Raw genomic sequence first — 16,199 nt, forward strand, 5'->3', positions numbered from 1 at the left:
ATAAAAATGTAATTGTGAAAGTAGTTTGTGTGTATGGAAAGTGTTTCTTTAAAAAATCTGTTTCAGTTCAAGTTAATTCAGACGCTTCATCCATGTGTAAGAACAACTGAACTATAAAATTGGGCAACATGTTTTCTGGCAATAATGAGAAGATAATATTCCGAAGGAATGTTTAAGTGACATCACTACTGATAGGTTAATTAGAAAGAAAATTGTAAAGCTTCTCCAAATCATTAGAATAAAGTGCCTCAAGTACATGTGGGTTTATCTGCAGAGCCTTTGTACTTGCCATATTTTAAAGCAATTATTACTGGTCTTGTTAAAAATGCCGACTATACACACAAACAGAAACAGAGTGAACCAGAAGGGAAACACATATAGTTTGAATGTAGTAAAGAGGTTTTTCCTTGCTTGAATGTGCTTTAAAACTATGGATGAGAGCCTTGTGTGTGTTGCCTCCATTGGCGTGTAAGGAACAGTCTCTAAGCAGGTGTATGGTTCCCAGTTGCATGAAATTAAATTAATTGTGTATGCACATTTTCAGTCTGTGTTAAATCTAATGATAAAAGCAGCCTCAGATGATTTGTGTGGAGGGCATTGCTATCTGACATTTTATTAATGCATTTTATAATTACACCTCAGGAAATAGACTAATCACATTTAATTATTTTTTATATGGGCATTCTATTTTTACAACTGAAACACTTTGACATGCTACTTGTTGTGGTTGTTATTGGCAACTGGTCCAAAAAGCTGAAAAATTGTCTATGCTTGGAGACCAAAAGGCAACTCCAGAGTATCTATTTTGGTGAATTTTCAAGTACTGAAAAGCTCTAGTATAATAGCCTGGAGTTAGGCACAGGCTGGATGTGTGCTGTGCAAATTTCCTCACAGCAGAGAATCTGTGCTGCCTGGAAATCCCAGGTGTAATACACAGCCTGAGCAAAGCTATGGGGTTTTGGTAGTCTTGGACTCCCTCCAGTGCATTTTATGTATGTGAGCCTGGATGTCTCAGCAGGAGACATGGTATTTCTCTTAGGGGAAATCACAATTATGTGTCTTGTGCTACTTTTACACCAATCACATAGAAGTTTGGAGTGAAAAAGTATTTTTTTTCTGTGGCCAAGCATCTATTTAAGCAGCTGCGGCTTCTCAGCCCTAGAAATGCCAGGCCCTTTGTTCCCACAGGGAGATGCTCTTGACTCCTGGCCAAAAGAAGGGGGAAAGAGGGGATACAGGACATGGTGCAGAGCAAAAAAAGGCCCTCACACCACTCCTCAGCAGGAGCTCTAGCTTTTTTCTTTTCCCTTTTTCACCTTTTCCTGAGAGAGAGAGAAACAGTAGTGCTATTTGAGAAAGAGAGCTTGCAAAGAGGTAAATGTGCATGCCTGATTGTCTGCAAAGAATGGGAAGTGCAAGAAGGAAAAATGGAGTTTTCAGGGCTGAAAAGACAGCAAAGTGGATTTCTGGTGCTACAGTACACTTGATGCCTTTCACAACATTGCTGCAAAATAATCCATGTACATGTGAAATAAAGCTGACAAAGATAAAAGGAAAATGCATTGTCCTACTGTATTTGATACACTATTACTTTTTTAAAGCAGAGGTGGGATAACTCATCGTAGCATATGTAATATTAATAACATGTACTTCACCATTACAATCAGGGATGGGAACCAATAGAGACTATGAAAAGGAAGAAGAAAATTTTCTGCTATCTTCATGGTCTCAGGCAGTTCTAAACAGACAAAAGCAAAGCAAATTCAAGATCTGACAAGTTGATTTTATAGATCCTCCAGAGAAACCTGAGCATGGAGACTCCATCCAAAGCTGCATCCACGCAGCAAAAGAGAATAGAACATAAACTCCGACAAGATAAAGGTGAAACCACAAAAAGATTTTGAGGAGGAAAAATGCTGAAATGTAAGATCTAAGAACATATTTTCAAGCCTAGGAGGCGTGGAGTCTGTCAGATCTCAAAAGATAGTTTGGGGACAAGGTAGAAAAGACTGCAGAAAACAGATTAATTCTTTGCACCTATGTTCACTGAAGTGGAGGGCAGCAAAACTCCTGCAGAGGGTCTGCTCACTGCAGGGTTGAGTGAGGAACTGACTCCAGCAGCAGGGTCAGTGGCAAAGACTTTATAATAGTCTGTTGAAATGGATAGTGAGAAACCACCAGAAGCAGATGACTTTTACCCTCAGTTCTAAAGGAATTTGGATATGAAGCTGTTCAGCTAGCAGCTATAGGATATAATCTACTGATTAAATCAGTAAATTGCTGAATTTCAAAGGAATGGGAAGTGGCAAATGTGACACCAGTCTTTAAGAATGGTCTTGGAAAGTAACCAAGCAAGTCTCATGTTCAATTGAGCAGATGGAAGGAAGCAATAAGGATGGTGAGGCTTAGCTGGCACACAGATAATGATGACATAGTGGGAAAGGGTCAGCATGGCTATTGTAGAGGGAAGCCATTCCTCACAGATCTATTGCAGGTCACCGGAGCTCTCAATGACTATACAGATTAATGTGATCTGGTTAGTATACTGACATTTTCAGAAGGCTTCTAATAGTAAAGTCTTCAATAGAGGCTCTGCTGTGGGATGAAAAAGAATAGGGACTTCTAGGCAGGAGATTAAATTCTAGGGAAAAAATGCTTTAAATAAGTGGTCAATTTTCCCGATCAAAAGACTTTACCACAGTGATTATTCTGCTCAGCATACTTGCAAATGGTGTGGGGAAGAAGTGATAGGATTTGCAGACAGCACATTACCATGCAGTATTGTCGTATCTAAACTTAAAAGCTCTAAAGAAAGATGGCACAATCCTGTGTGCTAAAGAAGCATGTGAAATCCAGTGGTGCTGAGTGCTAAGCACCAAGCATAGTACATGTGGAAAACTACCTACTCCATCACTCTAAATCAGCCATCACCCCTGAAGAGACAGATGTCACAGTCCTTGTGCTTAACTCACTAAGCTGAAAATGTCAGCACAGCCAAAAACCCAAACTGTTAGGGGGATATACCTGTTATACAGGGATAATTGTTAGGGGGAAATACCAGCTGTTAGGGGGAAAGTGCAGAATAAAGGAGAAGCCATGGCTGAGTCATTTAGGAGCACAAATACCCTGAAAACTGCAAATTGTTCTGGTGCTTCCACCTCCAAATGAATGTGATACATTGAGAAATGGTTTGGAGGAGGCCACTGAGGATGGTCAGGGGCAAAGAGCAGCTCCCTTTTGATTCAAGATGAAATAGACTGGTAGGGTTCAGTGGGAAAAAAGTGGATATGATATAGATCAATAGAATAAAGAATGAAACAAAGAATGATGAAGTAAGGTTATTATATCGTAACTACAAACAAAAAAGGAGTTTTTTCCAAACAATGCAGGCACTTAGACTTGGCATCCATTGACACATTATATCTGGAATGTCAAAAGCATAAGTACATTCAAACAAATGGTTAAAAATAGTCCTAACACTGAGTCTTAGAATAGAAAAATCTATAAACTTATCACTGTCAGGGTCTTGGATGTTATAGCACTTAAGAATAATTTCATACTTGTCCTACATTCCTTTTCTAAGCATCCTTTACTTGTCCTTGTTGGAATGAGGATACCAGGCTGGTGGGCCATAGCAATGGGCCTCATATCTATCATTTTACCTTCAGAGATGACCTCTCCCAGTTTCCACTTGAGAGATTTGGGAAAACACAGAAGAGAAGTCAATGCCTATGTCTCTTCTGTTGCTGGACAAATGTTTTGGTTAAAAGAGCAGCATCATGTGTTGTGCCAATTTTTTCCTAACATGTGATTATTAGTTTTTAAGTTAGGATTAATTAACTTTTTAGACCTGAAAACCTTCATAAATATTCCATAAACCCCAGATTTAAATATGATGCCTGCCTGCCAACTATTTTAGTCTTAAAATTTAATATTAAACTATTATTATCAAGATTATTAACTTGTTTCTTTTTTTCACAGCTGGCTTGAAAGATTTTGCTACTAGGCATGGAGTTAGAAGGATGCTTTGAATGTGCCAAACTGGATACATTTTTGTAAGAAGGATGTTAATTAAATTTGTGAGAAAAATACTCCTTCTCCCTACCTTTCTGCAAACAACTTCTAAAAAAACATACGCAGATTTTTTGCGAAATGCTGAATAACAGTTCACCTACAGTTAATTTGCTCTGGATTTATTAAGCTTTTATACTGTCAAAATACATTCAGTATCCCTGAGGGCCTCAGTTTGCATTTCTTTGTTGTGCAGACAGTAGAATGTTGATCAGTTTTATGTCTGTATGTCAATATATTCTTCCTTGAGTTCTGCCAATTACACTAACCCAGCATTGAGCTTCTCTTGCCACAGGCTGGCATCCAGCTCATATGTTTGGGTATCCCAGTTGAATTCTCTGAGTTCAGATCAATCACACCTAGCCTCACTACAAGTGAGGTTGGACAGTGATGTATGTAGTAGGGAATTGGAGTGTGAGTTAGATTACCCCAAAGGGACATGCAATTCGGTGAGAAAGCATAGCTAACGTCTTCCTGTTCAGATGGATCACAAATCACAGAATAAATGGATGGGACTAAGAATATCTTTGTCTTTTAGTTCCATTGCAATGACAGCGTTGACATTCACTGAATGCTTATTATGAAGGTAAGATTTATATTACTGCATAAAGTAAGCCAGGTATGCTGCAGGTTTTAAGAGTAAGTGCTACTTACATAGAAAAGATGGGCTGCTTAACTGGCATGAATCACTCTGTGGGCATTTGTCTTCCAGATGTGGGCACAAACCTCAGTCAAGCTGCTGCTAGTGGAATGCTGTATGCTCCTGGAGTGTACTTCTGCCCCTGATGTGTGGGATTATTCCAAATATTAGTGAGTTTTCAGTGGGGCTTCTGACAGCCTTCTCAAACCCTTACTCATGCCAAGGGTTCAGCAGATGAATCCATACTGTGCCAGCACACCAGGGGAAGAAGACCTTTCTGGCTCTTAGGACCTATCACTGCTCCTCCTACCTTTGTGTTTGCTGGGATTAGAGTAAACTTGCAAAGAGCCTTCCCAGCAGCAATATCCACTTTCCTCCAATATTCTGAACATCAGACTTCACTGCTTCTTAGGACCTGGAGAACCTGAGGATTTTTATGAGTCACTCAGCAGTATGTCAGTCTTGGGCTTTCTTTTAAATCTAAAATAGGATTTCAAAATATGCTATATCAGAAATTAAAGATTAAGATGGTAAATACTTAATTCATCTTTTGGGTACTGGGATTGCCTTAAATATTTGTAAAAACTCATGACTGATCAAGCTGTTCCTGCATTCTTCCAATTTCCTTGCTGCAGCTGTCTTGATTGGATAAAAAAAGTCTGTATCTGTACCTGTATCTGTATCTGTATCTGTATCTGTATCTGTATCTGTATCTGTATCTGTATCTGTACTCTTTACTGTATAACAACTGTTGCTCTCTATTTTTAATGCCTTTTGTTCTAATCACCCTCAAGCTGAGCTGAGCTACTTCTTGCTAACTGTACTTACTGATTGCAGCCTTAGGTGTTTTCCACTACAGACTGTAGGAAATCATCCTTTAATGTGGGGCCAATCACTGATGGAGCATCCCAAATAGCTGCTCTGTCCTTCATTAACAAGAAATCTTGGAGAGGCATTACACAAGTGAGGAGTCAGTGCAGACTGTGGGGTCTGCATGGCAAAGTGCTTTCAAGGATTTCAATTTACTGTAGAGTTGTAAATTGTTCATGCTTCCTTTTAAGATTTGATTTGATTTGATTTGATTTGATTTGATTTGATGGTCACTGACAGAAAACAGTCAGTCCTGTTGATGATCAGTGATTTTTCATATTTACCCAGCTGAGATAACCCTGCTAAGACTTTGTTCTGGACAGACTGAAGAAATACAACAGTAGTATATGGAGATCAGAATCACAAATGTTAGAAGGTTCCTATGTATGAAACTACAGGAACTGCATGTGGCTTGTTGTTTGGTTGTGCAATAGGAATCCAAGAAAACGGCACGTGGTAGTTCAGGCATTTCTGTTGGATTTTGTCATCTTTGAGATGCAAGAAAAATAATTTAAAAAAATAATAAGGATATTTTGCACATATCAATGTGGACTTAAAAAAAGTGTCTATGGAAGCTGTATTATGTCCAAGCCTCAGAAAGGGAATGATTCCTTATTTGGTGGAAACAGATGACTGATCTACTAAGAGCCTAAAAATCAAGGGCTGCAAAAAAGGGATACAGTGATTAAGTGACTAGATGAACACCTAGCTAAATGTGTGAAACACCTAGCAATAAAGAAACGTGAAATAGAAAAAAAAAAACATGATGAAACAAGAGGGAGACTTCTGTTTTACATGACATGAAAGACTTTCCAAACAATGTAGTGTCCTAATTAACTCATCTCTGACCATCCATTCACTGAACTCAGAACAACTTAAGTGATTTCACGGTGCCCTGACTTGAGATGTTTGGAAATGTCATATTCCAGGGAGACAGGTTTATGTTACCTTGTTAAACTCCACAGTTGCACAGCACTTAGAAAGCCCAGATGGCTACATGCCACCTGCTCCTTTGAGAAGCCTGAAGAGTCTTAATGGAAACAAACTTATTCTGTGGCACACAATTAGCAATAGACAACTATTACATGCCACCCTACTGTTCAGAAACCTGGACGACAGACTTTTCAGAGGGGACTTAAAGTTTTCTTCCATGGCTCAAGAGAGGGCTTTAATATCAGATTATGAGTTTGATAGGAGCCGTGTAACACTTTTGCAAATACGATTTAAGACACATACAAAGAGGAAAATGTCATTTTTGAATATTGCTGAATACATGCTCATACATGGGTTTTGACAGCAGTTTTAAATATAGCATTTGCATACTCTGTGATTTGAAGCCTTAGTTCTGTTTCCTTCCAAATAAGAGACAGACTCTCTCTTTCTGCCTGCTTTTTTTGACCCTTGGCTCTTGAATACCCAATGCTCTCCTTTTGCTAGGAATAATTTTTGGTGTGGGTGGATGAAGGTTTCTGAATAATCACAAATAAGATTTTGTGTGAACTTTATTATTATGGGAAATTATTAAATACACAAACTGCTGTTTGCAGAATGCCATGAACCTGACAGAATAGATTGGTTACTGGTGTGAACATCACTGCACTGCTCACTCGGCAAGCTGGAGCAACCAAGCAAGGCCACACAAAATCTTATGCAACAGCACAGAAGCTCATAATTAGCACTATAGGAGCCTCCTGTCCATTGTGCCTGGACAATCTCCAGCTGTGTATGACTGAAACAAAAAGAGGAATGAAAACAACAGAAATGCAACAAACAGGAAAAAAGACTGAGGAGTCAAAGCAGAACTGCAGAGCATGAAAGATATAGAATTCTGCTGTGCCTGGATTTCAGATGTCTGTCCTGCCAAAATAGAACAGAAATATACAATAAAATGAGAAAAATAATGTAGCATAAGGAGATATGAGGAAGCTGGAGATAGGGCTAAATGGTACATGAGGACTGAGAAAAATGAGTTGACAAGACAATGAAACTAGAGATGTCAGAGATGAAATGTATGGCTTTTGTGGAAGATGTGAAAAAAGGACACAGCTCACAAAGTGACAAAATGACAGAGATGTACCCTGTCTATAAAAACGCACATTTCACCCTCATTCTTCAAGAATTTCACGTTATTCTGTACCTTTTCAGCCCTCAGCCACAGGCTCTTTGTTTGAGACTGGTTTCAATAAACATGCTGGCTGCTGGAGATATCATTCAAGGCAATAAGAGATCTGTTGATCATATCTCATGTCTAGCAAACACTATGACCATGTTTAACAATCCCCCTGAGAGCAGTAAGGAACTTATCCCTTCCTTCCAAGACAGGAAGGGATACAGATCTGCAACCACAGCTCTGCCAATCATTGTCCTCAGTATGAGGCAAGCTAAAATGTAAGTTAGCATGAGCCTTATCTAAACAGACCTGTGAAATTGTTTCTGGTAGTGTCTGAATCTTCAGAGGCTGTGGGGACTGTGCTCCACATTGTCTGTGTTATGTCCCTTGTCTCTGGTGACATATTCAACTCAATATGACTGTCACTGACAGTGTGTGTGCCATGTTCTTGCCCTACTCTGAGACTGGGCCTTGCAGCTTTATTCTTAATATTGCCATCACCAACTAGTTTCAGTGTTTTCCCCTGATGTTAGGATTCCTTGAGAAATGGAATCCTGAGGTGCTGAGACGTCTGCCCATCTAGGAACTGATAACAAAGCCACTAATCATTCTCTGAACTTTTTTCATGGTTATTTTAATGCATCCTTGTCTTATGGAGCACAGACAGCTAGGTTTTTCAGAATTCACCACTGTAACTTGCTCTCTGCTCAGCTGTCAGAATTAAGTCAGTATTTACATACATTAGATACATTTTTTATATCTATACACTGTCAGTATTTAACTCCATTTTAGTGATGAGGTTCTCCCTTACACCAGTCTCCTATGAGGAGCTGTCATGTATCTTATCCATAAATTGCAGTAAAATCTTACACAGTTAATTGGGTGTATGACCTGACATATGATTTTATACAAAGCTGCACTTATGGCTGTGGGTGCCCAACGCTGGCTGAGAATAGTTTAACAACCATGTGGGCAGAGGATGCATGAGAAGAATCAGTTTTCTGTAGACCTCTGGGCATTTCCTTCCCATGTCTAGTGATAGATGAATCCAAGTTAAACTAAGATACATACTTGGGCTTTCTTCAGAGTCTATGGGCTCAAATAAAGTTACAGTGCATATGAAGGTGCCATGACTAAGTGTAATAAGACCATGAAAGTTTAAACCTGCTTTTAAGGAAAAAATTTGTTAAACCTCAAGACTTAATGCAGTGTCCATCTAGGCTGGTAGAAAGGGGCCCCTGAGTCCAAGAGCAATAGGATCAGAAAACTGATGAACTCAGAATGACATCAACTCACTGCTCTTCCACCTTTCCAGTTCCCAGAACAATTCTGCACAAAATCAAAGTAGAAAGCTTCATCTGTCATGAAGTGCAATTAAAGACTATTTTAGATCTTGTGATCCTAAAATGGGGTGTTCCTTGGTGATTTTGTTTCCAATGAAAACACAACATGGTTGTGTGGATGGCCTAGCATGCCATTCCCAATGGGGAGACCAGAATAATAAACCAATTATGATTGGAGGTGTTGATGTGGTAATGAATGTCATAAAATCTGTTTTCTTCTTACATCAAGATTTACAAATCCAGACAGTTTTGGCAGGGGCAGTGGAAGATCATCAGTTCTTGGGCTTGTTTTGTGAGTCTGTTCTCTGTCTGCTCACAAGTGTAACTGAAGTTCATAAAAGCCTGAAGATCAAACTGAAATTTTCATAAGGATGTCCTGATTTTGATGTCACTTTCTTCATCTTGTTTTATCATTGCTTTCTTGTTTAATTTCTCTTTGCTACTATTGGCATGCTGTACTCTTTCCATATTTACCTTCCTCAGTAATGGATGGGTCTACTTTTTTTCTTTTACAAGACATAGTTCCATTCCAGTTCTTTATTTACATCTGTTTTCCTATAATCATAGCTTTTACTTTAATATAGTCTGCATCTGTAATGTCTAGCACTTTTACATGTATTTAGGCCTAAGGATCTTTTGAATGTGTGGTGGTGGACTCAGATTATTTTAACACATGTCCAAGTGGAATATAGCTATTGGGACTCATTCCATCACTGTGGTTTTGCAGTGCCCACTAATAGAGTAAACATACACACTCTGATTTCCCTACCCGGAGCTGTTTTCAGTTCAAGATTTCATTTCTTCAATTATACAATTTTATAAAATCTATTACTTTAAGGTAATTATTTTATTTTTTTTTTCTGTAAGATAGGGAGCTTTGTATCAATATGAATGAGTCTCTATCAGGGCTTCTGTGGCTATATGTAGATTGAAAACAAAATGTTATTTGTAGAATATGTTTGCTTATTACGTCTAAGTGCCTGACAGGTAGCATGTTTCATTATATGATCTATTTTTTGCAACAACTTACTTGGTTTTATTTTTCTTTTCTTGGTTTCATGTGTGGGAAGGGCTGGTGTTATATGCATTATTTCTTTTTATAAGCCTGATCTGCCCTTTGTGCAATCTGCTTCTGTAAAGCTTCAGTTAAATTAAAGAAGGGTGTTCAAGCAGGAGGAAAGAAAAAGCAAAACAATAATGGAGACCAGTAGGTCATCAGAATGACTCTTATCTGGAAAGTGCTCTGATAAGATCCTACCACAAAAGCATGGTTTGCTATCCTCGGTGCTGGATGCCTAGGATCAGAAAATCGTGTCCTTAATGACAGTGGTACCTGAAGTAAATAGCACTGCCCTGCTTTTTGCATGTTTTGCTGTGGAGAGGCACCTGTGAAACAGAGGGATACAGAGATGCAGCAACCAGCCAAGAAGTGTGAATGAACCTGCATTGTTAACATCTGATGTAAACTTAGGAAAGGAGATGTGGGTACAGAACTCTGCTTCCTTTGCCCACCTTCCTATTTAATATATTTCTTTTGACATTTTTTTTTGTTTCTTTCTGTTTTTTCTTTCTTAGTTTTGAAGCCGTTTTTTGAGCTTCTGCTGTCCATCAGTCACAGGTCACTGAATATAAGAATTTTTTTATGTTCCAAACCCATTTGTCAGGTTAAAATGTCTGTGAAGCAGGAGAATAAAAGAGAAGACTCAGTGATGAGGATGCATGGTAGAACTGGTTCCAAAAAATGATGCTTTTAAAAGGGAGAAAAAAACTCAAGTTACAGCTATCTGGTCAGAATAATACTTGATTATATGTTGTGGCCATACAATGAAAAAGCTTTAAACCAACTTATTTTAGAAGCTATATTAGCAGTATTCATTAAAGCATACAGAACTTTTCCTAATGCAATTGAAAAAAATAACATGTATTCACATTAAATACTTTGTATATTTTGGCTATTCACAAAGTGAATAGTCTAACTTCATTCCGTGATTTGTTTAAATGATGCACAGATTTTAATGTTAATTTTCTACTGAATACAGGTTATTATTTGAAATAAACCCTCTTCAAAGGTGTTCTTTTATTTTTTTTCTGTATTCTTAGCCATATGTTTCCAAATACGTTATTCCAGAGCTTATTAAAAGCACAGCTTTTTCTCCCTCTTTAATCACATTATAGCTACTAATGATAGACGTACTAATGTAAATCTTGAATATGACTTCTCATTAAGAGCAACTGACAGTGATAATACTAAAATAAAGAATGAAGACCGGAGAAGATATTCTTAAGCTAAAGTTCTAGCTGCAGCATGAAATCACCTATATTTCACACAAAAAATGCAGTGGGAGTATATCTCAATTACCAGTTGCCTGCCTGACAGCCCCACTGGCTTTCCTGACACAGAGACTGCTTCTGCCACCACTGCCAGTGCCAGGGGCTTGCACTGCATGATACAACTGAGGACTAACTGAATTGTGCAATTCTACCAAGTGGCCAAGTCATTTGAAGTGCAGCAGAACTCCTGAGCCATACACAGAAAGACAGTGCTTTTTCAGTAAGACATCAAATTTGATCAGATTGTTTAGACTGAAGCAGAAGAAGTACAACAACCATGACATTTGTAAAATCTGTTCTTACCACTGTACAGAACATAAATTTCAATGCCCATCTTTGAGATTAAATACTGGTTGAACAAGACTGCACCAATTAGATACATAAACAAGTTTTTATGTTGACTCTTGGTAGTCTTGCCTATGTTCTTTCCTTCTCCTTTTTGTGTACTCACAGCTCTGGCCTGGATGAGTTTATACTTTGTCTTTATCACAACTGGACAGAATAAATGTCTCTATTTTTGATTAGGTTATTTTTCCTATATAGACCATGTGTTTGCTCTTTTAAAAATCATGATCCCTACAAGCAAGATTAAGATCAAAAAACAAATTTAGCAAACACTACAAAGGCGACTTGCTGAAATTAGTAAGATAACACAGGTGAGGTCTTGGGTTTCATAGTTATCTAATACATGCTGTATAGTGATCACTTTGCTTTTGTGATTAGAGACCCAAATGTTAATTACTTTATTATTAGCTAAGAAACATCAAACTTTGTCTGAGATTTTTAGGTTGCTTAGATAAGAGTGAAAATAAAAATGGCAGAAATTTATAACATGGCATAAGGTATTATTAATCAGAAGTAATGCCTTTATTTGTGAAGAAACTACAGGGATCTATTATATGTATCGACTAATTTCTTGAACTTCTACACAATGAGTTTATTTTATAAGAGGTTTTTTGCATTATTTCTTTAAAATCTGATCAGAGGTGAAAAAAGAACTTTCTCTTGGACCCTATCACCAAACACATCTGTAAATGTTGAAAAAAAAGTCACAATGCATTTTACTCACCCTCATCCTTCCATTTCTTATTGCTGGTCCATCTTCTGCTAACCTCAACACATACAAATCCATTTTGTACTCCCTTCCTCCTCGAATACTAAACCCAAACCCTTTGGCTCCTTTCTCCAAATCAACGGTGAAATAATCAAAGTCCTGTAGAGACAAATACAAAATGAAAGACAATTAACTATATGGATATTGTGGTATGCATTCAAGAAAACTTTAAAATAGATCTCTTAAAAAAAATTTATTGATCCACTTGATATAAGCAAAGGTCCACAGAGGGGCCTGGGAGGGAAATGGCCATGTAGCTTCTGATCCACTGTCACACAAGAGTGCAAGATCCATGGAAGCAGGAGGAAAAATAGATCAAGCTCGGGTTTTACAGTCTACTGATGAGAGAATTAAACTGGAGATGTTGGGAAACAGCCAACCCAAGCGCCTCCCTAGATGCTAAGAAGCATCTTATAAGGTATTCACATGGGGATAGAGATTTGCTATTTAGATACTGAAATATTTTCATAGGGTTCTCTGGATCCCATTTAGGAATTTCAGTATTTTTCTTGATATGGTTTATGTGTCTGGTTTTGAAAATATGGATGTGCAAACCACCTATATGTGGTTCCAGCACAGAGTGTCCAGAAGTTTGCATTCTCATATTTAATACTTTTCGACCTCTGTTTTTCCTGCCTTTATGTAAGGAGAAAGAAAGGTCTTTTTCAAAGTTTGAACTTTGAGCTAAATCCTCAACATTCAAAACTGTCAGTAAGTATCTGCTATCAGAGGAGTCTTGTCCAAGGTACCGTAACTCTTCATCATACTCATCATCTCTTCAAATTTGTCAGATCACGCTCAATGTCAAAGAAACTAGTTGCATGGGCTAGTTTCTACTCTTCCAGACTATTACCAACAGAAATTTAATTTTATCAGTCAGGATTTTAATTCCGTTATTTATTTATTTATTCTGATTAGATAAAATCTGAATATTCAAGAATGCTGTGGAAATGCAGTCTGACCTGAGTACACCCACCATTTGATGACTATGTGCCAAGAATGAAAAAAAATTCCTCTGCTGATGAAAAGGCTTTTTATGTTGGAACTTTAATTTCAACTCACCAATGCCTCAAAAATGGCATTTATTTAACAGTACAGTCACACAATTATAAATGTAACGTTACTTTACAGATCACACAGTTACACAATAATATTAATGGTTTGGAAGTAATTTCCTCTACAGAGAAATAGTAACTTAGAGTAAAACCCTTTAATGTATCTTTTCCTTTCATAGTGGCATCTTCCTGACCAACCTCCATGACCTGTCCCTACAGACCCTTCTGCCTCCTGTGTAGGAGTGCTCTGCCTGTACCTGGGGCTGCCTGTACTCGGACAGGGGGTACTGCCTGGTGTCAGGGGAGTGTTGTCTGTAATCCATCAAGGGGGGCTGCCTGTAGTCCAGTGGTGGTGGCTGCTGGTAATCCATCACCGGGGGGTGCCGGTAGTCCAGCGGGGGCTGCCGGTAGTCCGTGGAGGATTGCCTGTAGTCTGTAAACGGGGGTTGCCGGATATCAGGCTTCACATCCTGCCTGGCTTTTACTTCTGACCTGTAGCTGAGGAAGGCACAGTGGCTTAGTTTCAGAGTAGCAAACCATTAAGAATATGCATTGCATGCAATACTGAGGAGTGAAGCTGCCTGGCTGCAAAACTGCATGGAACAAGTTTTGGCAGAGAAGCAAAATTCTCGAGGGTAAATAGTCGAGGCATGCAAAAACAGTGAGTGCTTTTGAAACATGGGCATAAGCAATTTTCCATCAGGTCATACTATGCGATTTTCCAGCTTGAATCAGTGAGATCAGGATTAGACTCAAAGGGACAGGAACAGAAAAAGCATCTTTATTCCCATTTACTTTGCCTATTTTGAAGATGAAACTGCACGTAAAAATACTCACTATACTCACTACAAAATAATTCACTGAGTTTATAAAAAGCGCATTTTCCCAAAATTATTTCTATAGAATAAGTGGAATATCAATGCAGTTTATATGCCCTTTCATCAACGTAAAATATTATTGTGAGCTTCTTAAGGCTAAAAAAGGAAAAATTATTTGTCTTAGCTGTTATCTTTTTAATGAAAGGTATTCTTTGATATAACATCTGTTATATCAAAGTGCATTATTTTTATACACACTCTTTATGATATATAGTGTGCATTATTTTTATTACACACTCTTTATGATGCTATCTGGCTAAAAGCTATGTCAGCAAAGTCATGTCAGTAGTTATGCACAGGAATAACATAAGGTGATAAGAAAATAAATTTGGTTATGAGGAATTAATAACAAGTAAAATATTGCTTTAGCTGGTAGACGGTTACAGGGAGATGGGTCCTAAAATTTGAAAGAAAATGTGACTTTCTGAGGCACAGTCATTAGTTATTTACTTTGTTCAGATGGGAATTTTCCTTAGCATATGGGAATTAGCACATAATGGCACTTCAGGGTGAAGTAAAGAACATTCCTTATGGTAAACCTCCCTACCTCAGCCATGTGGTGTGCTAAAGAGGCACAAAGAAAGTCCTGAACTCTTTTAGCAAGGTAATTCTGTAATATTGGTTTGGGTAATATTGTAACAAAAATGTCCACAGAGTGGATGTTCTTATACTCTTCCCTAGGTGCCAAAGGAAAGATTTCTTTCCTGTGTGGAAAATAGACATTCCAAATTCTGCTTTAATAATGGACTGGAAGTTTTCAGTCAACCAAGTGACCGTGTCTGTTCACAGACACACACGGATACAGAGACACATACAGACTCTGAAAGGCATTTTGAAATGTACTTATTGATTACCAAAATTACACTCTGAAAAACTGACGGCATTGTTTTTATTATGTTGATTTATATATAAAAATACATGAATCTAAATGTTTCAAACTGTGTATATTTCCAAACTTCATTATTTTATTAATGTAGCTACAGTGACATTATGGCTAATCTTTCTACACAATAGTTTTAATAATCTGAATGTCTAACCAGACACACACACAAAAAATCAAAACTATTTCCCTTTAGCTTTTCTGAGAATATAAAAATAGACTGCTGCCACACTTAATAAGACCTGCATTCATACATGCAAGCCTCTTTCTTTACTCAGTATCATGATCCTGTAAAAAGAAGAGAGAGGAAAAACTTACTGTGAGTCTTACTGCGATACTGAGCCTTAATATTGGAAGTTAAAAAAACTAGTTAATATTCCTAAGAGTTTTAAGATCTCATCTTGGTACAGAAACAATGTATGTGGCTATACGAACAAGTTGTAACCTAGCTTATAAAATCTAGTGAAAAACAATACTCTGTGAACTAGTAGTAGTTGATTTTTTTCTGAAAAGAGTCATCTTTAGGGGAGGTTTCCAGTATATGGCCACAGATGCATATCAGAAGATGATGTTTTAATTCACAGATGGAGGCACCGTAATTTTTGCTGAATTTGTAAATGGTGACATGAGCAATTAGAGTTTACAGTTTTCAATACAATTATTACAGAACTACTTTCTGGAACTTTAATTAATATAATTTGCTGGTCCCATCTGAAAACTCCCAATTTAATACTGACTTCCAAGAGCACAGAAGGACTTTTGTGAAAACTTTGTATTGAATTTTGTCAGAAACATATGTATTCTAGGAGATGATCACTTTTGGAAAAAGTACTCAATGAAATACAAGGTAGAGTAATTTTCTTAGTATGTCTAATTGAAAGAAAATAATTCTGGGCAAGTGAAAATA

The 16,199-nt window shown here is 37.7% G+C and overlaps 1 protein-coding gene across 2 annotated transcripts in view; it reads right to left on the reverse strand.

The window, feature by feature from the left end:
* The window catches only part of MAGI2 (membrane associated guanylate kinase, WW and PDZ domain containing 2), a 698,568-nt gene that overhangs the window by 26,550 nt on the left and 655,819 nt on the right, over positions 1 to 16,199 (reverse strand). For both annotated transcript variants that reach the window (XM_062490827.1, XM_062490826.1), the window contains 2 exons: positions 13,792 to 14,032; positions 12,435 to 12,578 (listed from right to left, as the gene is read on the reverse strand). In XM_062490827.1, the coding sequence (XP_062346811.1) occupies positions 12,435 to 12,578; positions 13,792 to 14,032 (385 nt within the window). The remainder of the gene's footprint in view (positions 1 to 12,434; positions 12,579 to 13,791; positions 14,033 to 16,199) is intronic.

The sequence above is a fragment of the Cinclus cinclus genome, chromosome 4 (assembly GCF_963662255.1).
Source record: "Cinclus cinclus chromosome 4, bCinCin1.1, whole genome shotgun sequence".
NCBI classification, from domain to species: domain Eukaryota; kingdom Metazoa; phylum Chordata; class Aves; order Passeriformes; family Cinclidae; genus Cinclus; species Cinclus cinclus.